This window comes from Hippopotamus amphibius, chromosome 13 (assembly GCF_030028045.1).
Source record: "Hippopotamus amphibius kiboko isolate mHipAmp2 chromosome 13, mHipAmp2.hap2, whole genome shotgun sequence".
Classification (NCBI taxonomy): domain Eukaryota; kingdom Metazoa; phylum Chordata; class Mammalia; order Artiodactyla; family Hippopotamidae; genus Hippopotamus; species Hippopotamus amphibius.
Window position 1 is genome coordinate 46,816,965 of NC_080198.1, and position 22,312 is coordinate 46,839,276.

The 22,312-nt window shown below is 48.0% G+C and overlaps 1 protein-coding gene across 6 annotated transcripts in view; it reads right to left on the reverse strand.

Annotated features, from left to right (window-relative positions):
* Window positions 1–22,312, reverse strand: part of LOC130834723 (nuclease EXOG, mitochondrial) — a 55,791-nt gene that overhangs the window by 18,981 nt on the left and 14,498 nt on the right. For 3 of the 6 annotated variants that reach the window (XM_057705374.1, XM_057705376.1, XM_057705377.1), the window contains one exon: window positions 12,302–15,555. In XM_057705374.1, the coding sequence (XP_057561357.1) occupies window positions 15,094–15,555 (462 nt within the window). In that variant the 3' untranslated portion in view covers window positions 12,302–15,093. Of the gene's footprint in view, window positions 1–5,525; window positions 5,690–12,301; window positions 15,556–22,312 lie in introns of those variants that run through there. The other 3 variants (XR_009048743.1, XR_009048744.1, XM_057705375.1) reach the window with 2 other exon arrangements.

A 22,312-nucleotide genomic window follows, 5' to 3' on the forward strand; every position in this document is an offset into this window, starting at 1 on the left:
GCCAGGTTTTCTCTAGTTGCAGTGAGTGGGGGCTACTCTTCGTTGCAGTGCACTGGCTTCTCAGTGTAGTGGCTTCTCTTGTTTCAGCGCACGGGCTCTAGGTACATGGGCTTCAGTAGTTGCAGCATGTGGGCTCAGTAGTTGTGGCTCGAGGCCTCTAGAGTGCAGGCTCTAGTTGTGGGGCACGGGCCAAGTTGCTCCGAGACATGTGGGACCTTCCTGAATCAGGGATCAAACCTGTGTCCCCTGCATTGGCAGGCGGACTCTCAACCACTGAGCCACCAGGGAAGTCCCCACAACTGTTTTTGAAAAAGCACATGATAAGATTCTCAACATCGCTAATTATTAGAGCAATGGAAATCAAAACTACGAGGTTATCGCCGTTTACCAGTCAAAATGGCCATCATCAAAAAGTCTAAAATGGAACCTTCGTAAGCTGCTGGTGGGAGTGGAAACTGGTAACAGCCACTATGGAGTACAGTATGGAGGTTCCTTAAAGGACTAAAAATAGAGCTGTCAGATGATCTGGCAATCCCAGTGCTGGGCGAATATCTGGAGAAAACCATAATTTCAAAAGATCCTTGGACCCCAATGTTCACTGCAGCACTCTTTACAATAGCCCGTACACTAAAACCACCAAAATGTCCATCAGCAGATGAATGGGTAAAGAAGATGTGGTGCATGTAGACAATGGAAAACTCAGCCATAAAAAAGAACAAAATAATGCTATTTGCAGCAACGTGGATGGACCTAGAGATGATCATACTAACTGAAGTAAGTCACACAGGGAAAGACAAACATCATTATGTCATTTAGAGGTGAAATCCAAAAGTTGATACAAATGAATTAATTTACACAAGAGAAACAGACTCACAGATTTAGAAAATAAACTTATGGTTACCACAGGGGGAAGGTGGGGAAAAGGGATAAATGAGGAGGTTGGGATCAGCATATACACTCTCATATATATAAAATAGATAATCAACAAGGACCTTCTGTAGAGCACAGGGAACTCTACTCGACACTCTGTAATAACCTAAATGGGAAAATAATCCAAAAAAGAATAGTTACACGTCTATGTATAACTGAATCAAGTTGCTGAACACCTAAAACAAACACAACATTGTAAATCAACCATATTCCAATAAAAAATGAAAATTAAAAAAAAAAAGCCTACTATACTCCCTCAGGCCTTGGGGACCCGGGGTGTTGTCTCATCCGTGGAGCCTGAGCCAGCTTTGGTCTCGTGGCTGGATGGTCCCGGGGCTGGGGCAGCTGGGGAGGATGTACCAGCAAATGATCCCCCCTTGGACCTGCGGTGCCTGGTCCCCTGTACATGGGACCACAATCTCCAGGTCCAGGCGGGCCCTCCTACAGCTACACCAAGCCTAGTGCACCCAAAGGATAGTGGAGCCTCAGGGCTGTAAGAGCTGTGAAAAGTCACCTGGTCTCCCTGTCTCCTGCTAGTGGAGTTCCCACCTCCATCCTCCTTCCTTAGAGTCGCCCCACCTCCAGGCAACAGCACCCTCAGCAAAGCAGTTTTGCAGGGTTGGGATTTTCTGCGGAGGTGAAGGGTAAGGGGGAAGAAGTAATGAGACACAACCCCTTGGGTACTTCTTCTGGCACTCTAATTTACCACCCCAAAACACGACTTTTGACTTTCCAAGGCTCCGGCTGCCCTAGTAACTAGAGTTGGGTATAAAGAAATCCTGCCACCTTGGGGCCGTTTTCTGTAACAACAACTTCAAAACTTTCTTATGGGCACTTCATCTTCACAAGGCCTGGGGACTGTAAATGACACCTGCCCTGTAGAAATGTCCTGGGGGAGGTAATCCAAAGAGAATTTAAAACAGGGCAGACTGTCAAGAAGCCAATTTCAAGAGGTAACTTTTTTTTAAACTCGCACTGTTTAAAAAAAAAAAGCAGATGCCAAGATGCTCAACATCCCTAATTATTAGAGAAATGCAAACCAAAATTACAACAAAGTATCACCTCGCATCAGTCAGAGTGGCCATCATCCAAAAGTCTACATACAATAAATGCTGGAGAGGATGTGGAGAAAGAACCCTCCTGCACTGCTGGTAGGAATGTAAATTTGTTCAGCCAACGGAGAACAGTATGGAGATTCCTCGAAAGCTAAAAATAGAGCTGCCATATGATCCAGCAATCTCACTCCTGGGCAGATATCCAAAGACAAGCATAATTTGAAAAGATATAGGGACTTCCCTGGCCGTCCAGTGGGTGAGACGCCGCGCTTCCACTACAGGGGGCACAGGTTCGATCCCTGGTCAGGGACCTAGGATCCCACATACCACACGGCTCAGCCAAAAAAAAAAAAAAAAGAAAAGAAAAGAGACATGCATCCTAATGTTCACTGTAGCACAATTTACAACAGCTGAGTCATGGAAGCAGCCTAAATGACCATCTACTCATGAATGGATAAGGAAGATGTGGTACATGTAGACCACAGGATGTCAGCCATAAAAAAGAATGAAATGATGCCATCTGCAGCAATGCAGATGGCCCTAGAGACAATCCTACTTACTGAAGTAAGTCACACAGGGACAGACAAACACCACATGATACCACTTAGAGATGGAATCCAAAAGCTGATACACATGAGCTAATTTACAAAACAGAAACAGGCTCAAAGACTTAGAAAACAAACTTTACGGTTACCACAGGGGAAAGGTGGGGAAAAGGGATAAGTGAGGAGGTTGGGATTAGCATATACACCCTAATATATATAAAATAATCAACAAGGACCTACTGTATAGCACCGGAATTCTACTCAGTACTCTGTAATAACCCAAATGGGCAAATAATTTGAAAAAGAATAGATACAGGTACATGTATAACTGAATCACTTTGCTGTACACCTGAAACGAACACAACGTTGTTAATCAACTATACAGTACTCCAATATAAAATAAGAATTAAACAAAACAAAACATGAGGACAGGGTTTAAGTGCACGTCCCTCAGCCCGGCGGCTGGGCCCTCGCACAGCAGCTGGCTTGCGGCAGTGGCCCAATAACTCTTCGTGGCGCACGAGGAGGGGCGGGCAGGCTGGTGAAGCGGCCAGGCCTATACCCTCTGACACGCTCCAGGTCCCTACCGCTAGGTAGGGGTCCGTGTAGCAGCTTCCCCACCGTTTTCAAAGCCAAAACTTGGATTCTGGGTGTGGGGTCCCTTGTGTGGGTCCTCCCTAGCTGCCTGAGGCGGCCGGGGAGGCGTCAGGCTCACCTGGAGGGAGGGCCTTGCGGTCACCACGCCGCCTCAGCTGTCGCCCGGCCACTCTGGGGTGAGGCTGGGGTCCGAGCTCTGTGAGGGACGGCTGCCGGCTCACGTGTCAGAGGGAAGGCATGCGGCCCGGGACCTCAGCCCTTGGCAGGCAGAGAGATGCTCCCGGACAGACGTCAGCTTCCACCCTGGGGCCAGGGCCCTGGCAGCTCCCTGCCCCGTGCCAGCCGCTCTTCCGCCTCAGCCCTGATGACCATGAGACTTGGTGCCCGGAGGCTGGGAGGGGCAGGGGCACCGCACAGGCACGCGCTCCTACAGGCGGAGACAGAGCAGGCCGCGGCAGAGAGCTAGGAGATGCCCAAGGCCACAGCGGATGGGCTGGGAAGCCACGGGACTGTCTCCTGCCCCGCCTGCACACCCCTCCAGCGCACTGTCCTGGGTGCTGCCTGAGGGCTGGGGAAGGCCAGGCCGCCCGCTCACACCACACTCCCCGGCCCCCGCCCCGTGCCTGGCACAGATAGGCGCCCAGGAACGTCAGCACAAGAGACACCCCATCAACCACGCTGTCCACTGTCCTCTGGGTTCACCTGGATCCTCTCCTCCAGTTAATCCTTCCTGCCCTTCCGTCCTTTTAGGTCCCCAGCCCATTTTCTCACCCACGGTCCCATCTTCCACCCTTTGTTCTTCTGAGAGGACGTCAGCTACACGAGATCCTCACCTACATGGAGCGGCGGGTGTGATCCAGACACATGCACACTCAAGGCACAGTGACCAGGGTCCCTGTTGGGGAGGGGGCAGGGTGTGGCCACAGGGAGATGCCTGAAATCCTAAGAATGAGCCTCAGGCTTCCTGTCGCAACCGCCCTGGACAAGGGCCCTCGGGAGACTCCCAGGGACAGAGGCAGGCAGACAGGCCAGAGGTGGGCGCCAAGGGACTTGGTTCAGAAATGACACTCAAAGCCTGGCAGCTGCCAAGCTCTGTCTGGGGGGATCCTGGGGGGATCCCAGAGGGACCCTGGGGGCCCCCACCGGAGGCATCGCTCTCCTGTGGGTGTCCCAAGCCAGCCTGAATGGGAGGCTGGGCCAGCCCAAGCCCAAGCCCAAGCCCAAGCCCAGCACGTACAATGACCACTCTGACAAGCACTTCCTCCCATACCAGCTCACAGGGCTGGCATGCACGGGCAGCTGCCAGGTACCTGCTGCCGGAGAGAAAAGCCCCATCACCCCAGCCTTCGTGGAGGGAGGCGCCTACTCGGATTCCAGAAAGGCGTGCAAGTCGAAGCAGAGCCCCCCTCCCCGGATGTGGGCTGACTGGCGGCGGTACGTCCTGTCTTCCTGCCCTGCTGTCCTCTGTACCCGGCCTCTATGGGGCTGAGCTTGCCTCCTGTACTTGCTCTTGGAACCGTGTCTCCTGAGGACTGTCTGTCTGCCACGCACCCTCTCAGGCTGCACTCCCTCTTCCTGGACAGCCAGGGACCAGACTGCTTCTGCGTGCAAGGTTATAGGAGGTGCCGCAAGGACGGAGGACGGGGAGGACGTGACCAAGAGGAGAGGCTGTCTCGACAGAGATAACTGGGCCTCCTGTATCCTGTATCAATCCATCACATTTATAGTCTTCTCTCCAGACAGGAGACAAGGAGGAAATGACAAAAGCCAATAAAGCCAATAAATAAAGGGTAATGGAATAACCAGTACGTGCAGCCCATCCCCTGAGTCCCAGAGCCAGTAGCAGAGCTGAGCGCTTCCCCGTCTCTGTCTTGACTTCAGCCACAGGCCCCAGGGGACAGGTAAACTGGTCAACAGCCCCCACGGGGATGTCTGGCTGGAGTTCCAGCTATTCAGACCAAAAACCCTGGCATCACTCCTCCTCTCTCTCTCACACACCCTACATCCAATCCAGCAGGAAATCCTGTTGGCTCAGCCTTCAAACTATATCCCAAATCTGACCACTTCTCAGTACCTCTACTGTCGCCACGGTGGTCTGAGCCACCATCGCCTCTTGCCTGGATTCTTACAAAGGCCTCCCGTTTGGTCCTTGGCCCAGACCGTTCTCAACACAGGAGCCAGTGACATCTATTAAAAGGCAAGTTGGCTCAGGCCACGGCTCCACACAGAATCCCCTAGTGGCCCCCATCGTACTCAGAGAATAACCTGAGCCCTCTGCAGCCCTCGCTCACGCAGCCCGCCCTGCAGGGCCCGTCTGAGCCCGTCCACAACCCCAGCTCTTCCTCCACGTCAGCCACACCAGCTCCTTGCCGGCTCCTGCCCAGTGTGCACACCTCACCTTTAGGACTTCAACGCGGGCTGTTCCCTCTGTCTGCCACACTCTTCCCCCAGAGAGTGGTGTGGCTCCCCTCTTTCCTCTGATGTCACTTTTGCAATGAGGCGACAATGACCATCGTACTTTCTATCTTCTCCAGGCCACTGTTTCTATACTTGAATCAGGTCCTGTGGGGTACAATTTACACATAACGAAATTCACCCTTTTTAAATGCACAGTGTAGTGAGTTTAGACAAATGTGTAAGCAGTATAACCACCACCAAAATCAAGATATCATATCTTTCCATCTCGTCCTCATGTTTCTTTGCAATCAACCCCTTCCCCTACTCCAGCCCCTGGCAACCACTGAGCTGTTTTCTGTTCCTGTAGATCTGCTTTTTCTGGAGAATTCATATAGTGGGATAACACTGCACGTCGCCTGTGTGTCTGGCTGCTGTCATTCAGCATAATGCATTTGAGCCTCATCCGTGTTGCCGCCTGTGTTGGTCTGTTCCTTTTCATTGCTGAGAGCTATTCCATTACATGGATGTACCGTGGCTGGTTTTGCATTCAGTAGTTGATGGACTGGACGTTCGGGTTGTTTAGTTTTTTACCATCAGGTATAAAGCTGCCGCTATCAACATTGTGTGCTGGTGTTCATGTGGTCATGTTTTATTCTCTTGGGTAAATACCTAGAAATTGAGTTTCAGGGGACAACTGAGTTTCATCTGATTAGTGTATGTTTATAAGAAGCTGTCAAATGTTTTCCAAAGTGGCTGCTCATCATTCATTCCCACCAGCAATGAGAGTTCCAGTTGCTCCATTTCCACGCCAGCATTTGGAATTGTCAGTCTTTTTATTCCTTTAATTTTAGCCGACTGGGTGGGTGTATCATATAATTTTAATTTGCATTTCCCTGATGACTAATGATGACTAATGATGCTGAGCATCTTTTCATGTGCTTGTTGGCCGTTCCTATATCCTCTTTGGTGAAATGTCTGTTGTTTTTAAGGAGCTCTGAAGACATGCGTTATATACACACATCACCATTGGAAGGAGTAAAACTCCCCGTGCAGTGTGACGACATTCCATCGCTCTGCATGGGCTTCCTGTACCATCTGGGGGAACTGACCTCAATATTCGAGCCTCCCTTTTCTCATCTGTAAAATGGGCATGACAGTACCTACCTCCTAAGGTAGTGTGAGGATTGTGTAAACTAAGACATGAAGAATTTACAATAGTCCCTCGTACACAGTAAGCACTTAATAAATGTCCAGCATGATGATGAAGGGCATGGCTACTCATGCACTGGGACCTGTTCATGTCCATCCCAGTGCCCTCTCCAGAGCCCTGTGTCTTCATCTGTCAGCGCTTGGGGACAGTCTCTAAGTCCCTTCCACAGTGACAGCCGCTCATTTCCTGAACTGCTCTGTTTACTGACACACCCCTCACAGGTCCCCTCCTCCACCCGGGGCACCCCCGACAGCCACCCACCCCGGGGACACTAGTTACACACGCGATGCAGCAGAAAGCTCCCCTCACGCCCTCCCTCCTGACACGCAGGGAGGCCTAGGGCCCAGCTCCTCAGCCGCGATGAGCGGGACCACGAACAGCTGGAAGGACCGGGGGACCGTGGAGACGGAGGAACTGCTGGGAAGGGCAGATGGCGCCGGGCAAGACCAGCAGGCCCTAGGAGGCTGGGAAGGTAGTGTGGCCTTTCAGGGACCCCATGCCCTGCCCCGCGGTGGCCCCGCAGGCCCTCCCCTCTCCCTCCACGCCCTCTCCGTAGCCCAGCTCCACCGCTCGGGGTGGACCAGGCCCTCCGTCAGCCCCACCCTCCCCCCGCCTGACCTCTGGGGGAAGCTGGATCCCCAAGGGAGCCCCTCCCTGGGGGTGTGGGACAGGGAGGACAGGAGTGTCGGGAAATCAGTCCACACGGACCTGCGGCTGGAGCCAGGGCGCCACAGGGAGGAGGAGGAGGTGATGAGAGAAGGGGGCCGGCCGGCAGGGCCCAGGCCACTGGCAGGACGGCCCAGGGGCAGCGACTGGGGAGCTGAGGGATGGGGAGGCTGGGAGAGCAGAAGGCGTCACAGGGACTGGGGACCTGGGGGTTCTAGAAGCCCAGAGCAGGGAGGCTATGAGGCAGTGAAGGGCCGTAGTACAGGAGGCGTGAGGAAGACCAGAGGCCAGGGCCACCGCTGGGTCAGGGTGGGGGGGCTGAAGCTCTGGCCTTCCCACCCCCAGTCCTCCACTTCCACTAAGCAGGCTCTTTATGCCCGCCGTCACCTCCTCAACTATGGGCAGCCCGCCCAGCCTTCCCAGCCACCAGCCCAGACTCCCTTGGCGCCTCGGCCACAGCACCCTCCTCTCCCCAAGGCAAGTCACCAGCCCTCGCCACCCACCTGCTGCCAGGCCCTGGCCGCAGAGCCCCCCACGCCAATTTCTCTGCTCCTATGCCCCGGCTGAAGATCACCTGGCCTGCAGCTGGACAAGTGGTTTCCTCACTCACTCCCTCACTCCCGCTAAGTGATGTCAGCCTACACACAGGAGCAGCTGGGGAAACCAAGGCATCTGTCCATTCTTCCTTTAGCAAACATGCGCTGAACATCTCCCAGATTCTGGAGGTACAAAAAGTGAGCACAGGGACTTCCTAGGTGATGCAGTGGTTAAGAATCCGCCTGCCAATGCAGGGGACACAGGTTTGAGCCCTGTTCCAGGAAGATCCCACATGCCACGCATGGAGCAACTAACCCCATGTGCCACAACTATTGAGCCTATGCTCTGAAGGCTGTGAGCCACAACTATTGAGCTTGTGTGCTGCAACTACTGAAGCCCATGTGCATAGAGCCCGTGCTCCACAACAAGAGAAGCCACTGCAATGAGAAGCCCAAGTACCACAATGAAGAGTAGTCTCCGCTCACTGCAAACACAGAAAGCCTGTGTGCAGCAACGAAGACCCAATATAGCCAATAAATAAATAAATAAAAATAAATTTTAAAAAAAATGAGCACAAACAGATGAGGCCCCTGCCCTCACGGAGCTCACAGTCACACTGGGGAGACAGACACTAACCTCAAAATCCACAGACCAGGGCGCTTTATCATTACAGGGGCGGGGGGAGGACAACGTGCAATGAGTGAGAGTACCCAGGGGACGGCATCGGGGAAGACCTCTGATGACGACACAGCACCTTGTTGACGGAGGTGGGTGTTTCCAGGCAGAGAGAGGGAGGGGCAGGCGTGAGGGTCCTGAGGTGGAAGGGTCGTGGCCTGTCCCAGAAGGGAAAGATGGCCCACGTGGCTGGCATGGGAGTGAGGGGGAGCCAGGAGAGGCGTGTGGACGTGACCCAGGGCACACAAAGGGGTGCCTTGTACACGCTTTTTATTATCTGCAGGGAGGGGCACAGTTGCCAACTGGGTTTGTACTTTAGAAAGATCCCACCTCTTGCTCTGAGGGAAAGATCTGTGGGGGAAAGAATGGACGAGAGGAAACAGGTCAGGGGGTCTCTGCACGGAGAGATGATGGGGCTTGGACTAGCGGATGGTGGAGGATGAGAAACTTGGGAGCAATTTCGGATGCAAAATTGGGGGACAGAGCACCCAAGAGTGGGTGAGGAGGTGCCTCTGGTCTGTGACTAGGACAGCAAGGAAGGTGCCACGAGAGGCAAGAGGCCTCCGCAGGCCTCCTCCTGGGCTGGCCCTCAGGCCTCCTACATCTGCCCCAAAGAGCTCCTGGCAAGCAGGGTGGATGATTCATTGGGGGCCTATCCTACTTAAGAATTAATTCTCTACTATGGAGAACAGTATGGAGGCTCCTTTAAAAACTAAAAATAGAGCTACCATATGATCCAGCAATCCCACTCCTGGGCATATATCCAGAGAAAACTAATTCAAAAAGATACAAGCACTCCAATGTTCAATGCAACACTTCACAATAGCTAAGACATGGAAGCAAACTAAATGTCCATCAAAAGATGAATGGATAAAGAAGATGTGGTACATGTAGACAATGGAATACTACTCAGCCATAAAAAAGAACAAAATAATGCCATTTGCAGCAACATGGATGCAACTAGAGATGATCTTACTAAGTGAAGTCAGAAAGAGAAAGACAGGACTTCCCTGGTGGCATGGTGGTTAAGAGTCCGCCTGCCAATGCAGGAGACACGGGTTTGATCCCTGGTCCAGGAAGATCCCACATGCTGCGGAGCAACTAGGCCTGTGAGCCACAACTATTGAGCCTGTGCTCTAGAGCCTGGGAGCCACAACTACTGAAGCCCACATGCCTCTGCAACAAGAGAAACCACTGCAATGAGAAGCCTGCACACTGCAAGGAAGAGTAGCCTCCGCTCACCGCAACTAGAGAAAGCCTGCGCACAGCAATGAAGACCCAATGCAGCCAATAAATAAATTAAAAAAAAAGAGAAAGACAAATACCATATGATATCACTTATATGTGGAATCTAAAATATGGCACAAATGAACCCATCTACAAAACAGAAACAGACTCACAGACATAGAGAATAGACTTGTGGTTGCCAAGTGGGAGGGGGCTGGGGGAAGGATGGAGTGGGAGGCTGGGGTTAGCAGATGTAAGCTCTTACATACAGAATGGATAAACAACAAGGTCCTACTGTATAGCACAGACAGCCATATTCAATAGCCCATGATAGGACTTCCCGTGGCACAGTGGTTAAGAATTGCCTGCCAATGGAGGGGACATGGGTTTGATCCCTGGTCCCGGAAGATTCCACATGCCATGGAGCGACTAAGCCCGTGCTCCACAACTGAGCCTGCACTCCTGAGCCCGCGAGCTGCAACCACTCAGCCTGTGTGCTGCAACTACTGAAGCCTATGCGCCTAGAGCCCGTGCTCCACAACAAGAGAAGCCACGGCAAGCAGGCAACAAAGACCCAACGCAACCAATAAATAAATTATAAAAAAATAAAATAAAAAATCCTATGATAAACCATAATGGAAAAGAATATAAAAAAAAGAATGTGTATATATGTGTAACTGAATCACTTTACTGTACAGCAGATATTAACACAATATTGTAAATCAACTATACCTCAAATTAAAAAAAAAGCGCTGTCTACAATTTACTTTTTTTTTTTTTTAGACGATGAGTTCCTTTAAAATGGTTCAAGAAAAGAACACAAATGAGACAAAATATTGACAGAGAGGGCCTTCACTGCACTTTCAACTTTTCTGAAAGCTTGAAATTATTAATATTACAGGGGGGTTGGGGAGATTGGGATACCAAATGGTACACTTTAAATATATGCAGTTTATTGTATATTAACTGTATCTCAATAAAAGTTCTTAAAAAATAAATAAAATAAAAAAATAAAATTACAGGCGGTGGGGGGGGGAGCGGAAGCTCCCTAGGCTACTTGGACGTGAGCCAAACATGAGGCGCACTGGACAAGATGACCCCTCCTGTCCCATCCAGCCTGAGGCTCTGTATTTGGACGGGGTCCCCGTGGTGTGGCATTAGGCCACCGTGACCCCTACAGGTGCTGTGTGCTCAGGGTGGACCAGCCCTTGGCCGAAATCTCAAGTTCAAGAACATGGAAGAGAAGCCCATCCAACCACTCATCTCCCCTTGCCCCAAATTATATAGAGTGCGGTGCATCCCGCTCGGCCCTCTGATGGCCTGAGGGTCGGTCCCGGGGGGGGGGGGCCTCCTATCCTATCCCAATAGACTGTCTCCATGACGACATCCAGAGAAGCAGGCCGATGGAGAGGCTGGGCCTAGAGGCAGGCAAGAGCAGGGGTTCCACGGCCCACGTGAGGCCACCCCCCAGCTCCACCAGAATGAATCAGCGGCTTGAGGAGGAGAGTGAGGACCCAGAAAGGGGACGGGCACACAGGGTGGATGTGGGAGGGAGGGAGCAGGGAACAGAACAGCAGGCCCTGGGGTCGGGGATGGGCTGCTGACAGGGGAAACTCGAGATGTGTCATGTTGACGCCAATGACATCACGGACTCGCGAGGATGAGGCCAGGGCGCACAGGTGACGTGGTCACACAGTCACTCCTTTGGCAGGGCTGCAGCTGGGCCTGGCTCTGCAGGAAGCCACTCCCTCAAGATCAGACTCAACCCCTCCTGCTGGGCTCTATTCCAAATACTGAAGGAGGGACAGAGGTTTTCAGTCATTTGAAGGTTGAGGCACAAGGGCAGAAACACTAGCAGGTATTTAAGGGCCTCGCACACCCATCCTACCTTCGCCACTTGTGTAAGGTCCCTCTTTGTCGTATATGATATTGGTGAAAAGTCTCAATCCATAGACCAAAGAGCCTAAAGTCTCAAAATAAAGATGTCGCTGCGGGTGGAGAGAGATTAGGGAGCGAGTCCCTCACCCCAGAGGGGGCTCCCGGCAGCAGAGCCTGGTCCTTCTCCCTCGGCAGCCTCCCCTCACGCGGACCAGGGGCTCCCGAGCGTAAACAGAGCAGAAGGCAGAGTCCCAGGCCCAGCCTGAGGCCAGGGCAGGACCCGGGGAGGACCCGGCGGATGGTGACTGGCTCGGGTCAGTGGTGAGGTGCTTGTTTGACCAGAGAGACACACCTGACGCTGGGGGCAGCCCGAGGGCTCTGCTGCGTCTGAGGCCAAGTACTCAACAGTCCCACGCGGGAGGCGGACGTGATCGGATCCAGAGGAAAATCCTGAGCGCTACCCAGTGTTTACATTTCAAAGCTTGTTTTGGAGGGACTCCTCATGGAAGTGTGCAGACAAGAATCCAAGCATCACCTGTTCTAAACCAACAAAACTCTTATATATAATAATGAGGATTGGGAGACTGCATTTTTTTTTTATTATAAGTAGTTATCTCTATTTTTGACAATGACCAAGTAGCATTTTTCATAGGAACTAAAAACAGGCTAAGACACTTTAATTTACGGATCTAAAAATCAAGATTCTCTACCATCACGGTGGAGACACAGGAGTGAAAACAGCATGGGAAGAACCCCAAGGGTGCTAGAAATTCAGGTCAGAGGAGAGCGCGGTGACAGGCCCGGGGACAGCGGACGGGCTCCCCTCCGGAGGTGGGCGGGGACCTCTCCCACAAAGCCACCCTCGCGCTCCTGGGAAAACACCCAGAGCCCCCCAGCACCTCTCCGACAAGGAGAGACAGTCACAGATGTTTTGGCCGCAGGGACATGTTGGCTCTTTCTGCCCGAGAAGAAAAAGACGGGTACAAGCTAACACGGAACAGAGCGATAAAAAAGGCCGGTATTAATCGAGCTGTGGTGTTCTGATCCCCAACTTCTTTCTTTTTCACCAAATAAAGCAGAATAAGGTCCATCATCATCACAAAACACCATGAAAACTGTTCCGGTAACACCACTTGGAAAGACGGCAGTGACAGGACACAGTCAGACACGTCCCTGCGCCCTATTTTAAGATATTTTTACTGCCTGCACTTATGAGAGCCCATGAAAGGATTCCACGTAAACCCAAACCTGGAGATCGGGCTCAGACAAGCAGCCAGTTTCCCCCAGAGGTGACTGTTTTTGGATCTTCGGCCCAACCGCCCGCCCTATGCCATCCAGGTAGACAGGCTGGCACGAAGGTGAGTGGGCCACGAGCTGGTGAATCTGCGGGCACAGACCCTCCTTAGGCTCCTCAACCTCTGGAACAAAACGCCCATCTGGAGAGCAAGGAACACATCAATCTGGCACCAGCCAGGCACCAGAAGAACTGCAGTTCTGAAGGCAAATAGGGACTCTGATAAACCCCATAAAGCACTGACCTTTAACCTTCAAATACCTGCGACTGCTTCTTCCCAAAGAACTAAGGAGGGTTGAAGTCAGAGGACATTAGAGTCCCTTTGGCTCGACTGCAAACAAGAAACCAGACCCTCTTACCAAGCAGGCCCCAGGATCACAGACACCCAGGGAAGTATGTCTCTGAGCCTCTGTGTCAGGGAAGATTTTAAGGTACCCCACGTTGTGTGCCGCATTCCTGTGGATTATCTTTGGGAAGATGAACCTTGGGCAAAATACTTCAGCTCTCTAAGCCTCAATTTCCCCATGGGCAAAATGAGGATATAAATATTTCCCTCAGAGGGTAGATGTAGATAATACACGTAAAGCGCTGAGCTCAGTATACAGAACACACTAAGTGAGCAGAAAATGTAGTTAACAGAAGAGGAGCAACAGCAGGTCCGTGAGAGGAGGAACAAGAAACAAATACATGATACACGTGATCAGGATAATGCGTAGAGGAAATCTGAAAGCCATCTCTATGCTCAGCATCACTAATCATTAGAGAAATGCAAGTCAAAGCCACAATGAGGTATCACCTCACACCAGTCAGAATCGCCATCATCAAAAAATCTAGAAACAATAAATGTTGGAGAGGGTTTGGAGAAAAGGGAACCCTCCTGCACTGTTGGTGGGAATGTAAATTGGTACAGCCACTATGGAAAACAGTTTGGAGGCTCCTTAAAAAACTAAAAATGGAACTACCATATGATCCAGTAATCCCACTACTGGGCATATACCCAGAGAAAACCATAATCCAAAAAGAAACATGTACCATAATGTTCATTGCAGCACTATTTACAATAGCCAGGACATGGAAGCAACCTAAATGCCCATCAACAGATGAATGGATAAAGAAGATGTGGCATATACATACAATGGAATATTACTCAGCCATAAAAAGGAATGAAATTGAACTATATGTAATGAGGTGGATAGACCTAGAGACTGTCACACAGAGTGAAGTAAGCCAAAAAGAGAAAAACAAATATTGTATGCTAACTCATACATACGGAATCTAAAAAAAAAAAAAAAAAAAAAAAAAATGGTACTGATGAACCCAGTGACAGGGCAAGAATAAGGATGCACATGCAGAGAATGGACTGGAGGACACAGGGTAGGGGGCGATGGGGAAGCTGGGACGAAGTGAGAGAGTAGCATAGACATATACACACTACCAAGTGTAAAATAGATAGCTAGTGGGAAGTTGCTGTATAACAAAGGGAGATCAACTCGATGATGGGTGATGCCTTTGGAGGGCCAGAATGGGGAGGGTGGGGGGGTCGTGGGAGGGAGGGGATATGGGGATATGTGTATAAATACAGCTGATTGACTTTGGTGTACCTCATAAGCTGGTATAAGAGTGTAAAGCAATTATATTCCAATAAAGAGCTTAAAAAAAATAAAATCAAAGCCATCTCTAAGACCAGCTCAAGTCCTAGGGAAAGAACACATACAACACAGGGTCTGAGAAGGCTGAGCAGATACATCAAAGACACTGTATGGTTTGGAGGCAGAAAATACAGTGCCTTCACATAGGACACATCCAGAGGGACACACACAGCGTCACCCTGCAGACAAAGCCGTCCTGTTAACTTGACACAAGACCAGTCCGTGATCTGCAGGCATTAACGGTTGCCTTATATGATCATTTCCCACATCAAATAAAATACCAACCAAAAAATTTGACATCTTTCATCTTTTGGGGAGAAATTTAGTCTGAAATTTAAGATTCCATCATTTTAAAACAAATCCAATAAAATACGGTATCCGAAGAGACCACACCTGCTTCATTACAGATGACGTCACGCTTCAGAGATGAGAACTATGAGGGCTTTTTCTCCAGCACTCCTGACTGCTCCTGAGCTTTGAGTTCTTCCAGTTTCTTCTTGTAGCGAGTCATGAAGTACTCATCGGGTTCGATGCCTGCGTTCCGCAAATTTTCCATGACCTTTTCCAGTCTGTGTACCGATCGGGCCCCCTCAATCTTTCTCGTGCTCAGGTAAAGAGTGAATTCCCGGAAATCCAGGAGCTTACAGGTGTCCACCGAACAGATGTTCCTGATGTCACTAGTTCTATCCAGATGAGGAAAAAACACCAGTCCCGACAACTTCTCCAGGTCCTGCAGGCTCACCTGGAACTCACTTAATTGGGGCTGGAAGCCAATGGCCTCATTGGGCACCACGAAGGCCCCTAGTGCCAGGGGCTCAGCAGACCCCGGGCTTCTGCGCGCCAGGATCACCTTGTAGAGGTGGGAGGGCACTGCCACATTGTCCTGGCCGATCACCTAAAAGCAGAACAGCCACAGCAGTGATGCTAATTTGCACGAGCAGGTCCCAGGTTTTTCCTGAAAAGCTTTAACTGAAAAGTACAACTGAAAATGTGCTTACAAGCTTCTCCACCCCATCCCAAAGGATTTAAATTCAACTGCTAAAGGTAATAAGAAACCAAAACACAGATTCACAGAGAAGATGAGCATTTAACAGGTAGTTAATTCTGATTGTCTTCAAAGTAACACCACCCCAAAGAGCAGGGGTCCCATTCTCTGCTCTGTTCATAGGACAAAGGAATGCCAGGAGTGAGTCCTGGGTTCTTTAATGGACAAGAAAAGCTGTCGCCTTCTCGCTGTCTCATAATCAGAACTTTTGGTGCTCCTAACATTCAAAGGTCAAAACCGCCAGCTTGGGGAACTCCCAGTTCTAGAAATAAAAATACGGCCTTAGTTTATCAAATTCACTAGGGGGCTAAACACAGAGCCCTTCGAGAAGCAGCCAGACACACCATATCAGTACCACTATCTCCCGTATCACCTAGACTGTGGCTCATTTTTTAAATTACATTAGGTAAATGTAAATGCTGTTTGCTCAGAGCTTTGCACACTCTTGGGTCTGCTATCAAACACAGAACTCCTCAATGTGTCATCAAATCAAACACTTTGGAAAGGTATCCATGCAATGAAGAAGCCAGAGCCAAGGTCAGGCCTGAAAACAACCTGGTTGCCTGTGCAGGTTGGCTGTAATAATGAAATAACTCTGTTACGAAATCTTTTCAAATGTCCTTCTAATTGGCTTTAAAAGCTATTATCTGTTTTCTGAAAAAGAAAAAAATGAACATCCATTTCCTTAATGGTCTCCAATGAAATGACACAATTCAACTTCAGTATGCTTGTGGTACCACTGCTCCTCCCAGGCCCGCCCTTCCTTGGCAAGAGGCCTCCCTTCCAGACCAAACCCACTTGCTACGGGAGGCCCCGCTGGGAGCCCAGATAAGGCAGAGACATGAGAGCTACAGAGGATTCTTTTCTGCTTTTCCCAAGCTCCTACCTACACGCACACAGCCTAACAACTCTGAGGCCGTCGGCTGTCTCACATGCAGGGAGTTGCCACCGCCAAGTCCAGCTGCAGGGCTAGGGGAGAGACCCCTCCATGGGCATGATCTCTGTAACTAACCATCTTGGGAGTTAGTGAAAGTGGTTGGTCAGTGTGTGGCTTAGAGTAAGATTTATGGAACCACACCACCTACACAACCCCCTCCAATAAGTCATTTATGCAGCTGGGAACATAAACATGCCCTTCGAGACAAAAAACATACCGAAGGTGAAACCGATGGAGGGCCACCACTAGCCCACAGATCACCCCCAGAGGTTAACTCAGCGATACAGCTCAGAGGTCCTGTGCCTGGCACTGCTGGAAATACTGAAAGGAATAAGCTTGAAAGTAAATGCAGCTGGTGCTGCTCTCAAGACGCTTCCCATCCAGGGGAGGAGTCAACACCCACAATGTGGTGAGATGCCAACACAGAGCATGACCAGCAGCACTGAGGGGGTGGGTGCAGGGAAGTCAGGGACCAGCACGGAGGGCACGGCTGCAGCTGAGCCATAGTTTACAAGGCAGTTGGGGGGGCAGTTTAAATGGGCTTCACGTGTTCCAGGCACTAACCAGCTGAGGAGCCAACAGTTAAGCAGATCCTTGGCGCCACCTGGTGGACATCTGCCATCACTGCAGCGCAGGTCTCAGACTCCAACTATCTGGAGCCTAGGAGACCAGTCACTTGATTATTTTCTCTCCCCATGAACTCTTTGTTTACAAACAAATGACAATTCTCAAAAATAATTAGTCGGTTATGCCCACCTGCTGCCAACCAGGGTTTCTAATCAGGTGCATTAAATTTCAGCCAAAAGGAAAGAAGCTTGACGTTTTAAGATTCATGGCTTTACCCCGTGGAAATCTACCATTTCTGTTACATTTCAAAAACTCTCGCGTAGCTAGAGGATCTCTAATACTGCTTTTGAGAAATCTCATGGACACAGAAATTCCCACTAAGAACCACAAAGTGAGACTCTTCCACCCATGACCTTCTCGCAATACTTCAACAAAGGAGGGTAAAACACTATTCCCAGAAATAGAGAAAAATGGAAACTGAGCCACTCACTATCTTCTATGATTCAGTCCCCTTTGTTCCCAGGAAGTAAACATCTTCAATCTGCCTAATATGGGAACTGGGCCTATCTGAAAATTCAGAAAACTCACTGTTTCTTCCTTAATCCTGAAATATTTTAGAGCTATCTTCTTTCTCTGTAGCCAACTGAACCTACACAATAAATTCTTCCCACTTTCAGGAAAACTAGAAGACTTTCAGAAAACGTTTCTAGAAACTAGGGTACTGAGGCAGAATGGCTCAGCAGATTAAAACCCCAGAGACCTGGGGCTTTGCACTAAGTTGCAAGTCACGGCCACTGGTATCTTCTTTTCTCATTCATATAATGGATGAGAACAATCCTCAAACTGTCTACCTCATAGAATAGTTTTGAAGATACAAAGCCACATAAGTTAAAAAAAAAAAAAAAATTTTTTTTCTTTTAAATCTGCAAGGCCTATGTAAAAAGCTATTTTTGTAGCGGATGTCATTCAAAAGGCAGGAATGCAATTGCATTTGGTACAAAAGATGGTTTTGCAGAGAGACAGCAGGGAAACATGGGATCAAGCAAGATTAGACCAGTTCAGGGTGGACAAAAGGGTTTCGGGAGAAGAAGACAGGTTGGACACAAATCACGCCCTAAACAAAGGACTCGAGGGCTTAATGTGAGCCGAGTCTTTAGTATCAGTAAATCAGCAATACTCCTTTTCATATACTATTTAGGTATAAAAATACTTTACAAAGGAAATCCCTGCTGCCGTTAAATTACCAAAAAGTACCGAACTCTTGTCAAGGCTGTAACAAAAACTGGAAATCAACAGGGAGTGACTAGAAAGCACAACATATATAACAATTATAAAGCTGGCACTCGCTCGCACCCTGGAATTAGTTTCTGTACGTGCTGGCCTGAGCTTGTTTCCTCCCATTCAAGAGACAGAGATGACAATTTGCTTCCCCACCTCACCCCCAACTCCACACCCACGGAGCTGGGCCTTCATGCTGACACAGTGCCAGAAGAGACAGGCTGCAAACAACACCAGACCAAGCCTGCCCTCTGTCGTGTCACATGCGCAGCAACTGAGCCTTCAGTGAAATAGCGAGCAGCATCGTGAGGAAAATATATGTACCTGCAGGACTCATAGAGAGTTTGGGTTCCGTTCCCCTGGTTAGGCGAAAAAAGAAATCCAAAAATAACAGTGTTGGATACATCAGGAGATGAAGCCCTTAAAATAAAGTCATGCCAATCAAGGGAAAGAAAGTGACCATGATAAGGTAATAAACAGGGAATCCCTGAGAGGCCGGAGGAACAAGAAATGAGGGAGTCACAGGGGTGGGGTGTCAACAGGGGTGTGGCAGCCCCGTGTGCCACCTGTAAGGCCTCTGTGGGAGCTCAAACCCTGGGAGACGGTGCTTCCCACACTGGGCATCGCCGTGGGCAGGGGCGGGAGATGCCAAGCCAGTGGAACAAGCACATCCTCCCCGGCTCTCCATTCTACTGGGAGATTCAGGATGGGGATAAGGAAATATTTAACCAATAAAAGAACTGATTTCAATTAAAACAAATACATATGGAAATGAGGACTGCCTAAAGATAAAACAGGAGATTTAAAAAAATTAAAATTAAAAAAAAAAAAAAATTCCTGATCACTTCAGCTGTTTTCAATTTCTTCCCCCTCCAGGAGTTGGTGGCAGTTTGGAATATAATGCTGTAGAAGGCAAACACAGGCTGTTCAGTACTTCTAACACGACCACCCCCACCCCCACCACCGAGTTGTCAAATCTGAAGCTCACTCTCAGGCCAGAATCTTCAGGTATGTTTCGCTTGTCTGGATTCAATCTCTTCTTGAAATACACACACGGATGACCTAAGCTATAATAAAGGGGGTGATTCTGATTAGAGCTGTCAGATGACTCACTTCTGATAAAATCACTGCTACTAACCTTCCCTCAGGCTCACATTCACTCAAGTCCTATGATGCTGTGATTCTTCTCTACATATTCTAGTAGACATTTCTGCCTGGCTGTAAGGAATCCTCCTCTTGGCCCATTTGCTATTCTTCTTTTTGCATGCCAGTAAATACCACTTGTAAATGCTCTCCATCCACATCATTCTTTTTACCTCCTGGCCTTAAGCTTCTATACGTGACGAGCACAGCAATCCCTTCACAGGAGACTTTTGAGAGCTTAAAGTATACACATATACGCTTCATTACCTAGATAGAAAAGTAAATAAATACCTAATTTTTATTAGCTACATTCTCCTAAAATAAGGCTCAGGGTATAGTTGTAAATAAGAAGTAAATACTAAATGGATGGATTTAAGAAAATAAAACATGAATTGCTACACATAATTGCAAGACATTCCCTGGGAAACAGGAATTCATGATTCAAACACGTATTTATTCCTCGAGGAAGAGACCCACCTCGAGGGCTGGGTGATGCCATGTCCCCTTTCTGCACATCACTAGAGGACATGGTTTTACCCACAATGGTTTTATTATGAATTGCTAGAAAATAACCTGAATTTTCAGCTGGGCATTCAAGGTTTCTATCACCTGGTGCAAACCTTCCCTTTTTTTTCCAAGACAACTTTTTATTGAAGTATAGTTGATTTATGTTATAATATTGCATTAGGTGTATGGCAAAGTCATTTAGTTTTATACACACACACATATATTCTTTTTCAGATTCTTTTCCATTTTAGTTATTACAAGATATTTAATATAGTTCCGCGTGTCATACAGTAGGTCCTTGTTTATTCTTTCCTTTTTTTTTTTTTTTCTGTCTCCTTCCCTATACAAGCGCTCTAATCCAACTGTCTGAGGGACTTACTATTTCCTGGCACACATCCTACCTTTTCCTACCTCTTCCCCTTGCCTAGCTTTGCTTCCCATGTCTGTTTTCCTTAAAGAAATTCACCCAAATTTATATGTGTATATACTTGTACACATACATATAATATTTTTGGCCCAACTAAATTCTTAAAATGGTGAGCTCTGAGACAATTTTTCCAGTTTAATTTACTAAAAGATATTTTGCTTTCATGCTAATAAATATACTAAAGAATTTTAAATTTAAAATTCGACCTGAAATCAACTTTGATGCCAAATCTAATAAAAGCTATAATAGAAATTGTTAGTGTAAAACATAAATACGTATATAACAGTAGACATCACTTTGATATGATTCCAAGAAAGATGAAAAACTACATACCCATCCAGGTATATACAATCCTATTAACATTCAACTTTACGTACACATGCATAAGACAGAGTTATCTGCTTCCTTTATGACCAGGATCTATAACTCTCCTTCTCAAAAAGCATAGAAGTATTGAAGATGGAGAAAAAAGGCCTTCTCAACAGTGAGCCACTAGAGGCAAGAGAATGCACATACCATGTTCTTTGGGGCTCTCTCCACCCACTATAAAAAGCTAAAAATAAATATAGTGAACACACATGACAAGCCAAACAGCAGACCGAGTACTCAAGAATCAACTTGTCCAGATCTTGGTTTCTAAATACCAAACTCCATGAAAAGGAACCAAGAGAAATGGCTGATTCCAGAGTTTGCCCAAGATGAGTCTGTAACATCCCGCTATGCCAGAAAGTAGGAAGTGCAGAGACACTTACTGGGGTCCTCCGTAATACTGCAGGTGTTCAGAGATTCAGCAAAATCTGAGTACAAGTTATTAAAGGAACTGACAAAAGTTGTTGACTCAAAGAAATTAAGAGAGAGAGATGACTTCCAGGGTGTGAAACAGAGCAAAGAGGGGAGAAAGTAATCAAGAATGTAGTTTGAGGCACATCATTTCCAATTCCACATACATTCCTCCCACATGACAGGCACTTAAGGATTTGCTGAATTAAAGATTTGCCAGTGTGATCATGAACAGGTCCTATAAATTAATATAGATATGGAAAACTAATGATAAAGGTTCAGAGGCCCAGAATATGAAAGAAAAGTCCTAAGACCAAAAATACTTAAAAAACAAGCCTGTTACTCAAGTACTCTTCAGGAAGCTGATCTTGACTGCCCGCACACATTTGTCATTACGACACTAATTAGGGTGAGAAGAGCCGACAGGTCTATTTTGAAACTCTCTTCAAGGCTACTTGAACATGTCTGAATATCATTCACTGATAAACTCTTTAGGAGAAGCAAGGTTAAGTCTTTTTAGTGATTAGTTTTATATATTCCAATGTAATAAGAATTCTGGTCTAGAAAAGATATACTAAAAGGTATAAACATATATATTTGTTTCATTCTGAATTAATTACAAATTTTCCTAAATCTTTTGAAAATAAGTCATAGACACATCCTTCAGGATATATCTCCTTACAGCAAAGACATTTGCTTACATAATCACAGTACAATGATCAAAACTAGGAAATTTAACACTGATAAAATATAATTATCTAATCTACAGACCTCAAATGTCACCATCTGTCCAAATAAAGTCTTACTTATTAGCAACTTCCGTTTTTCTGATCTAGGATCTGATCTAAGATAACATAATGCATTTTGTTTTCATGCATTTTAGTCACTAGTTTTTAGTCTCCATTAACCTGGAACAGTTAATTCTCAGCCTTTGTCTTTGACAACGCTAACATTTTTGAACGATATAA